The sequence below is a fragment of the Macaca mulatta genome, chromosome 1 (genome assembly GCF_049350105.2).
Source record: "Macaca mulatta isolate MMU2019108-1 chromosome 1, T2T-MMU8v2.0, whole genome shotgun sequence".
NCBI lineage: Eukaryota > Metazoa > Chordata > Mammalia > Primates > Cercopithecidae > Macaca > Macaca mulatta.
Window position 1 is genome coordinate 120,921,350 of NC_133406.1, and position 9,934 is coordinate 120,931,283.

At 43.8% G+C, this 9,934-nt stretch overlaps 1 protein-coding gene across 1 annotated transcript; it reads right to left on the bottom strand.

Annotated features, from left to right (window-relative positions):
* Nucleotides 1–1,506: 1,506 nt before the first annotated feature.
* On the bottom strand, nucleotides 1,507–9,451 carry HSD3B2 (hydroxy-delta-5-steroid dehydrogenase, 3 beta- and steroid delta-isomerase 2). Its single transcript, XM_002801725.4, has 4 exons — nucleotides 9,328–9,451; nucleotides 8,969–9,199; nucleotides 4,855–5,019; nucleotides 1,507–2,733 (listed from the first exon to the last, which is right to left on the bottom strand). Exons 2-4 carry the CDS (start codon nucleotides 9,111–9,113, stop codon nucleotides 1,922–1,924), a joined length of 1,122 nt encoding a protein of 373 aa, XP_002801771.4. The 5' UTR covers nucleotides 9,114–9,199; nucleotides 9,328–9,451; the 3' UTR covers nucleotides 1,507–1,921.
* Nucleotides 9,452–9,934: the final 483 nt, after the last annotated feature.

Here is a 9,934-nt window from a genome sequence, read left to right on the forward strand (position 1 = left end):
AAACTAAATGTTGTGTGTATATTCCAGATGAATCAAAGAACATAATGCAACATATGACTGATATGAAAACCCAGGTAACCAACATGTCAGATCCAAAACCCTCACTAATCGATTGGTTGAGTGGTTGGCTTGGATCCTGGGGAACATGGTGGTAGAAACTATTGTTTATAATAGGAATAATAGTAATAATTTGTGTTCCATCCTGTTTTTGCTTACAATGTTGTTGTGGTATGTGCTTACATATAAGTCAACATGCAACTAAAAGGCCTAAAGAATTGCTCTAATTGAGGAGGCAGTGATATACTCTGACCCAGCTTCCAGGTTTGCTTTACTTTTGTTGCTGTAAATCTGGCCTATGTCCCTATGTATTTTCTTTTTTTTTTCTCTCTCTCTTTCTGGTTTCCTCTCATGTTCCCTTCTTCCATTTTTTTTTTTTTTTTTTTTGTATCTTCATGGGACAAGACTTCCCAGGAATAAGCCTTCCTAGCAAGGTGAGACATAACCTCCCAGGAACGAGCCTTCCTAGTGACGTGGGACCTGAACTTCTAGGAATAAACCATCCTAGCCATGAGAAACCAGCAAAAAAAAAAAAAAAAGAAAAAAGAAAAAGAAAAAGAAAAAGCAACCAGAGGCCAGGAACGCATATTTCTTTCAAAATGCAATACTTTGAAAGAGTTTAGAGAAAAAAAGGGGGAAAATGTGAAAAAAAATTAAATTATGGGACCCCAAACTCATTTAGCCAAAGGGAAAAATCAAGCTGGGAACTGGGTAATGCAAACCTGCCTACCCCTTTTGGTGCCTAAATAAGATGGCTACAAGATAAAAAGCTACACGCTTCACCCATATTTTGCCCACAAGGAATTTCCTAGTGAGCTGTTAAAACTTCACCACAGCAATGCAAATTGATAGCTTATCACTACAGGTGCAGTCACCCCAGACATGAATGCCTATCTGATTGTTCCCCTACCCCATCTTGTCTGTGTTATTTTATGTACAATGCAGATTCCCTGCATTTTCCCTCTGCCCCTACTGTTCATGTCATCTTATGTAAACAATGCAGATTCACTGAGCCGAAGGCATGAATGCCTATTTTTTTCCTACTATCCCCTTACATAAAAACTGTGTGCTTCTCAATATCCCTCTCTTTTCCCCCTTTGAATTGGAGCCCTCCAAATCATCTTTGGAGAAAGGAATAGGCCTGTCTCCTGGGCACATCTTCAAATAAATCTCCTAAAATGATTGAGACTTGTCATTTTCCTCAATTGACAGGTTTCTGATGAGTATTAAATGAGATAATATAAGTCATATGTAGGTCATTTCATACATGCCTAAAACATAGTAGAGCTTATTCAGTATTCATCTGCCCTTTCTGTACCTCCCACTACTCTGCCCACTCCGCAACCCCGGTTTCATGCTACTCTTCTAAGTTGGAGACGGTGATAGTTGCAAATGAAAGGAAAAGGATGAAAGTATGTATTAACAGAAACCATGCCTCTCTCCAGGTTAAGCATTAAAACATTTATTGCTCTTTACATTGAACTGTGTGAAGTAATAGGAGATTAAAGAGAAAAGAAATGCTTTCTCATTTAAGAGGGGAAATGGAGCTCAATTAGCTCCATTAGTCAAAAGAGAACCTCAAGTTAAAAGTGACCACAGTCATTCAGAATCAGCCACTGAGATTGGGTAACAGCAAATCATATTGTCTGTCCTCTGGCGTATGATTAGGACAGAAAGCTTCTGGTTGGGCCAGTGACTGTGCAGATTTTGATGACATGAAGAAGACAATAAGTTGGGCATTGTGTGAAAGGGAGGCAGCAGAACCTGGGCTTGTGCCCTTGTCACCTTCTGTATGAAGCCAGGAGGGTGGAGCTTGATGACATCTCCTATCAACACCCACATGCACATCTCTGTCATCCTTAAATCACTGAGTCTTGGACTTCAGGGTCTCCTTGTGCCGGTCCACAAGGGAACCAACCCACTCCACAGTTTTCTGCTTGGCTTCCTCCCAGCTGTAGAGCGGCTTATATGCCAGATCTCGCTGAGCCTTCTTATAAGAGAAGGTGAACACGCTATTTGACAATGTCACCGTGTGGCGGTTGAAGGGCGGTTGATAGGAGTAAACTGGGCTGAGTAGGAAGCTCACTACTTCCAGCAGGAAGCCAATCCAGTACATCAGGGCTAAAGGAAGGCTCCATCTGGAATCAAGGCAGAGGCCAAACTCTTTGCTCAGGATGTAATTAAGGTTATCATAGCTTTGGTGAGGTGTGTCATCTGAGATGTAATAGAACTGTCCTTGGACACTTGGGGCCTTCTTGGGGTCCCGCAGGGCCCTCAAGGCCAGAATGTGAGCCCAGGCCACGTTGCCAACATAGACTGGGTTGACAGTGGAGAACTTGCCAACACTTGACAGGATCCCATTGTTGTTCAGGGCCTCATTTATACTGGCAGAAAGGAATGGGCCTCCTTCCCCATAGATATACATGGGTCTTAAGGCACAAGTGTACAAGGTGCCACCATTTTTCAGAGTCCACCCATTGGCTGCCAGCACAGCCTTCTCAGCAAGCTTTTTGCTGTATGGGTATGGAGCAGGCCATGTGTTCTCCAGAGGCTCTTGTTCATGGCCATTCTGGATGATTTCCTTGTAGGAGTTGGGCCCGGCTACCTCTAGGGTACTGGTGTAGATGAAGACTGGCACACTGGCTTGGACACAGGCCTCCAACAGGAGCTGGGTACCTGCCCAGGAAGAGCATGATGTCAGTGTCAGGAAATATCCCAAAGAAGCTCCAACCACATGCACAGATCCATGTGCCCCACTCCCCACTCCCAAGTGCAGTGGTTATAACAGACTCAGGGTGCATTCTTCTGTGGCTCTGACTGAGATTGGGTCATGATACAGCCATAGGAAAAACACAAAAATAAAAAGAAACTGACATTTGGGTTCTAGAAAGCAAGAATTTCTAAACTTTTGGGTTTCATAGACCTATGTTTGTGTGGTGTGTGTGTGTGTGTATATATATATATATATACGCATATATACATATACGCATATATATATATACTTTAATTTTGGAAAAGGACCTAGGGTAATCACTTTATATTTTGCCAAGTAAGAATATTGAAAAAGTATGATTTGTCATCAATAAAATTAAAGACAGATCATTTAAAGTCTAAAAATCAGGAGACTATACTCTGAGAATATGAACAGTCCCAGTCAGTCCTTAGGCAAGAAAGGACAGTGAAAGAATTTGCATTACACACACAAACTCACAGTTGAATATAGGCAATATACATTCTTAGATATACATAGAATTGATGGTATTTTTCTCATTTTGCAATGGATTAATAAAACTTTGTTACAAAGACCATCTCTGGAGTCATTGAGCAAAGAGTGGGCTGTGGGGAGATGCTGGAAACCCACACTCTTTTTCCTGATTGTGCGTTCCCTGGGAAAGCAGCTTCCAATTCTGGCAATGACTCTGTTTACCCAGTTATGTAAAGTGGGGGTGATAAACCTTCCTTTAAACCCTGCCCTGGCATTTGCTGTGGAGCCTGGTGGAGGACTGTGGAGAGGAGTGTGCCCTCTTCTGGTAACACCTGCACTGGGAGGACCTGTCAGCGTGCCCTGAGCTGTGTGGAAGCAAAGCTCATGGAGGTATCTGGAGTGCTTTCCCTTGAAGAAGGAAGAGATTTCCTAGGCAAATGATCATTTTTTATTTACTTATTTTTGTATTCTTAGCCATTTTTAAAGTCTCTGTGCAATTTGATTTTCTGGAGAGACAGCCTCATGAAATGGCCATCATTGTGAAGCATTTTCTAAGCCTGGGAGTGATAATGGTTTTAAGAAACAGATGCCTCTAACACTCCCCCTGTCATTTCTTATCCCCTGTTTTTGGGAGCTGTGGAAAGTCAACATTAAAACAAAAAACTCTTTACTCTTAGCACACTCCTTGAACTGTAGTGGTACTTAGGGGTATGGCTATGTAGAAACTGGTAAGGGTTTTTTTTTTTTTTTTTTTTTTTTTAGGTAGTGCTGGAGACTCAAAAGCAATTAGTTGCTTTATAAGAATTTGAGTAGACTGAATGTGGAGGGCCAGGCCAGCGGTGGGGTGCTGTGGTTTGAAGAGAACTGGGCTCTGGGAGTCAGAGGGTGAGACTGCATGGCAAGATTCCTTAAAAAAATGTGGATCAAATGAGGGTGCACTTTGGGCACCTGGCTGGAAATGGCTCTGTAATAGTAGGCCCTGTGCTGAGCTGAAGAGATTGTATTCTTGATACTGGGAAACTCTTATTGTTAAGAAAATATTGTGGGGAGGCATGTGCTGGATAATTCTGTCCTGACAGACCTCTGTGAACCAGCTTCGCTAGTTCTCTCGAGAGGACTTCTTCTTTGAGGTGGGCAGGAGGGCTCTGAATGTTCTCATCAGCCTGCACACAAGGTTCAAAATGATGACTACGGTGGCACCTGGAAGGTCTGATTCTGGCCCAGGGAGCCAAGGAGTAGCTGGATATCATGAGTTTGAAGTTGGAGTTTAGTTGACTTTTGATTGGGGCCACAGTAGAAAGAGCTTCCACAGCCTTTGGAGTCACACAAGAGTGACTTTAAAGTCTAACGCTCCTACTTACTTACTTAACTGTGGGGCCTTGGAAAAGTTACTTGCTGTCTCTCAGCCCTAGTTTTCTCATCTAAAAAACTGAGGATACCAGCCTTGAACTCCCCAGTCAGTAGTGATCAGCAAAGGCACTTGGCCCAGAGCTCAGCAGGTGTTCAATGGAGTGACTTCTCTTCCCTTTCTTGTCCTTCTTTCTGAACCTCATTTAACCAACTTGCTTTATCTCCTCCCCAGGCTACCGTACCTTTCACATTGACGTTCATGATGGACTCTCTGTGAGTGACACCAAAGACATCAATGATACAGGCGGTGTGGATGACGACCGAGACGTCCTGGCAGGCTCTCTTCAGGAATGGCTCATCCAGAATGTCTCCTTCCAGTACAGTCAGCTTGGTCTTATTCTGGAGCTCTGTGTGAACACAGGTCAGGTTATTGGAAAGCTTTCTGGATCTGGTTGGGAAGTTTTCTGATAAAGGTGATGTTTCATAGGTGTTCAAGGATGGTTAGAGTGGGGGTGTTAGAGTGGAGGGTGTACATTCCATAAAAGGAACAAGCAAACAAAAGCACAGAAATCAGCATGTGTAGCAGTTTATTGGGAAAGAGCAAACATCTGTTTCTACCCCATCTTATTCCAGAAAAGTAATGTGAGAAGTGAACTGTCACACGTCCCTGGAATATAAGCATTGCTAGAGTCATGGGAGACTCACCAAATTTTTTATGGAGAATAGAGTGATTGTGGAGAGTTGGGTATAAGAGGGAAAGTTTGAATTTAATTCTGTAGGTAATGAGGAATCATATATAGAATTATGATTTTGGGTCTCCAGCACCATGTCAAAGAAAAACCCTTATTTATGTTGGAATCAGTAGAGAAACAGGCTGGGCGCAGTGGCTCATGCCTGTAATTCCAGCTCTTTGGGACTCTGAGGTGGTGAATCACTTGATTTCTGGAGGTGGGGGTCAGGTTGCAAAACGTGGCAAAACTCTGTCTTTACTAAAATTACAAAAATTAGCCTGGCATGATGGCACATGCCTATAGTCCCAGGTAATCACAAACCTGAAGCGGGAGGATGGATGGAGTCCGGGAGGCAGAGGTTGCAGTGAATTGAGATCATGCCACTGCACACCAGACTCGGTGGCACAGAAAGACCCTGTCTCAAAATATTAATAATAATAATAATACAAGAGAAACAGACGCAGAGTGGTGGCATAGGAAGTTTACCTTGACTTGAGGATATAAAACGGACTGGTATAGGGTATATGAGAAATCCAGGTGATCAAGAGATTAATCAGAATGTCTGTGCCAAAGTTTAGACGAGGGCTGGAGGCAGGGTCCAGCAGTGGAAGCAGAGGAGGGGAGAGATACACCAGGTTTGAATTTCAGACCTTACCTTGAAGGTCCTGATACCTACTGGATCTGGGCTGAGAGGAAAAGGAGACAAAATCACCCCTATGGTTTCCTGCTTGGGCAATTGGGAGGAGAGTGGAGCCATTACTCAGGAACTGCAGATGGGCTTAAATGATGAATTTCATTGAGAAATTTTTATCAGTTATCATAAAAAGCAGATAGCAATGCGGAAAATGAGTTAGCCACTGATGAACTAACATCTCAGCTGTCTAGTGTCTAGCCAAGGGCAGCAGATATAACATCCATATCTTCAGGCTCCTCTGAAATCTCCAGGCAGTAACGCTGCCAGTAAAGTTGTCACCTGGAATTAGCCCCAAAATGAACACCATGCTACATGGAGCTCAGATAAATACTCTACTCTCATTTGTGCTTTATAATCTGCATACAGCCCACAGCTTGCTTCTTTCCTTTTACAGCTATCTTGTGAGGTAGCTATTCTGAGTCCTACTTTATTGGTGAGGAAACTTAGGCTCAGAGAGGTTAAGGGACAGATCTAAAGTCAATTTTCTAGTGAAGGCTCAAATCTGCCCATCCCACCTGCCATTTTTAGACCCTGTACCCCAGGTGCAGGAATAGCTGTTTAGAATCCACTTTTCTGAGAGAGTAAGAATAAGCCAGTTTAACTGAAATTGCCAACAAAGGTCAAAGAACAGTGAGAACAAAATTCGGAATGAAAAATTATAGGCTGGAGAAATTCCTTCCTGGGGTACAGGCAGGACCATTTGCTGTCCTGATGCTTCTGCCATGTTTTGTCTACTCCCAGCCCCTTCCCACTGTCAGGCAACTCCAAGAAGGCCCTGCAATGGTGGAGTCAGGGAAGAGGCTGCTGGGAAGGAGGTGGATGTGAGCCCGAGACCGGAATTTTCTCTGGTTGTATTTCCACCTCTACCTTTTCTACTCCCTTTCTCTGCTTCTCCTTTACTGCCGACTTTAGACAGACTGGCTCAAAGGAATTACCATCTCAAAGCGGAAGAAGTCCAAAGCTGATAGAAAATGACTCTTCCCCAGTGAGTCCCCAGGGATCTAGAGAGACCAGAAAAGGGAACTTTTTTGATGGAGCCGTAGCTCCCTCCTTCTCCAAGGCACTGTGGACTTGGCAAGCGTTTCATGTAGACTAAATGCAGTTGCTTTTGTGGTGTGTGTTGGGCTGGAGGGAGGCTCAGAGAAGCTGCTAGACAAACTACTGCTTAAGGGCACCGACGCTGCACTAGACTGCCTGGGTTCAAATCCAGCTTCGCCATAATCTAACTGTAGGACCTTGGACAAGTTGGTTAACCTCTCTGTGCTTGTCTCCTCACCTATAAAAAAGGAGGATAATAATATTACTGATCTCATAGGGTTGTTATGAGGAGTAATGAGTCTGCACATACAAAACGTTTAGCACAGTGCCTGGGCACAGAAAGAACACTGAAAGGATTCTCTGTTTTTATCTTCATACAGACCTCTGCCCATCCATTATATCCCCTGCATTTTCACCATAGGAAAACTGTTCCTCTAGGCTGAGCATTGCTTTTTCCTGGTATCAGATGTTAGATTGCAAATATTGCTGAGACATAAGGAGTACAAACATTTAATATTTGTCATTGGTTAATATTTGTTTTTCAAAGACACCATTAGAACAGAGAGTGGTGGAAACTGGACATTTGAAGAGGTCAGGGAAGAGTGAAAGAAGAATAGAGTGTCAAGGGCAGCTTCTGTGTGAACAGGGAAGGACCTTCTAGGCAGCCAGAACCTGCATGAAGACACATAGTTCACCCAGTCCCCTGGATAGACGGTTAGAGTGGGGGTGTTAGAGTGGAGGGTGTACATTCCATAAAAGGAACAAGTAAACAAAAGCACAGAAATCAGAATGTGTAGCAGTTTATTGGGAAAGAGCAAACATCTGGAAGGAGGACAGGGAATTGGTTTGGGGCACACAGAGAGGCAAAGGGAGAGACTGAAAACCTACTTTGCCAAGGATTAGCCCCAGGGTCAAGTGATGAAGCCTCTGGAATGAAGCTCCGGTCTGAGCTCTGCTACACATTAATTAGCTGTTTTTGGCAAGTTACTTTATATTTCCAGAACTTGATGGGTTCATTGTCCAGTTGGAGGTGACCCCTTTTCTACCTTCCTCACAGGATTATTTGCACAAAGAGTTACTACAGCAAAATCTGCAGTCAATTTCTTTGGGGTATTGAGCAACAGAGACAAATGGTTTAAAAAAAAAGCTATATATGAGAAATATCAATGAGGCATGCTGGCCTCATACTGCCTCTTACTCTGTCTCTGCTCTGTGTTGTGCACCTGTGCACGCTCTCTTTCTCTCTTTCTCTCTCTCACTGATGATCTCTCTCACTCTCGCTCTCTCTCTCTTGCTGATGCTCTCTCTCCCTCACACTACCTTTCTCATTCATTCTCTTTCTCATTCTCTGTCTCTGATTTGCTTTCCCCCTCATTTTCTTTCTCTCTTTGACACACACATCCACTTACACACACATCTGTACCTTCACTTCCTTTTGTTTTGCCTTCACTAAAGATGCTAAAGAAGTTATAAAATGAAACAAAGCCTGGGGCAGTCTAGAGAGGCAGGGACCCACTGGTGAGGTCTCCAGGTAAATGGTGCCCTTTGTGAATGTTGCACAGCAATTGCCAAGACAAAAAGCTTCAGAATATAAGAGTTGTAGACAAGAAAGAGAACTCATGTGTGATTTTCGAGAAGAGAAGAAAAGAGGCCTTGAGGCTGACATGGCTGCCCCTCAAGTTCTGGGTCAGGGCCAGAATCCAGTCTCTGGACACCCTATCCAGTATCTTTCACACTATACCATTTTATACTGTTTCCTTTCTGATGACTTTAGATGTGCGATTGGCTTTCATTTGGCTACAACTTTCCTTAACTTGTTAGACAAGGTCCACCTCCCCACACCCGTGCGGAGTTTAAGATGGAGCCACAGATCCATGACTCAAGGTTACTTACTGGAAAATTCCTCCCTCAGTTCTGGTCTGAAGGCCTTGTCCAAGACCCTGATCTCCTTCAGCTCCTTCTCCTCCACCAAGAGGCGGACGATCCTCTGACCCAGAAACCCTCCTGCTCCTGTCACAAGGCAGCTCCAGCCTGTCATGGCCAATCCAAGGTAGCAGGAATCACTCGCCAGGAAACAGAAGATGCTGGGGAGCAGATCTGATTCTAGTGTGACCCAGAAGAGGGCTAAAAACAGAGGTAAAATGGTTATACACTCACACAGATGCCTTATTTTCCTCCACCCCATTTTTTACAAAAATTCCATGACCCCACTACTGCCAGGAGTAGTTGAAAGAAAAGGAAAAAGCTCTAACCGTAAGTTAGATTGTTAAAAACCGGACAGAGGAGTCGGAGTCCTCATTGCCTCATCCCTGGAGGAAGGACTGGAGCTTTATGCTCTGTGGCTTCTGGCTCAGCCCTTGTCACCTTGAACTCCTGCCACATACTCATTGCTCCCTCCTCCTCCAGGATCCCTTTTCTCAGAATAATAGTGACCTTTAGGTTATATCTCTAATTCTTCCCAGGAACAGGAAGAGAAATCCAATCTTAAGGCCACAGTGTGATAAAGAGTCTTGGGTTTAGCCTTAACAGAACACTGGTCAGTTGATACCAGCTGTCTGGGATCCGCAATCTGTGAACTTAAACCAAACTGGGAGATGTCACCAAGGGCAATGTAATTGTCCTTGTGCAGTAATTCCACCTGGAGGGACATCTACGTTAGCCCATTATCGCCTCTCTCAGAATGTCATTTGAAATGTTGCTGCTGTCTTGCAAAGTTTAGAAATTTACAACGGTGACAGCTCCAATCACTAAGTTTTATGTGAGGTGACTTTCTTTTCCACCCAATATATCCAAACCTCAATTGCAATTTTTCTCTGGAGAGCTCTGAGTTCCTAATGGAAGAACCTCATTGAAGGAAAG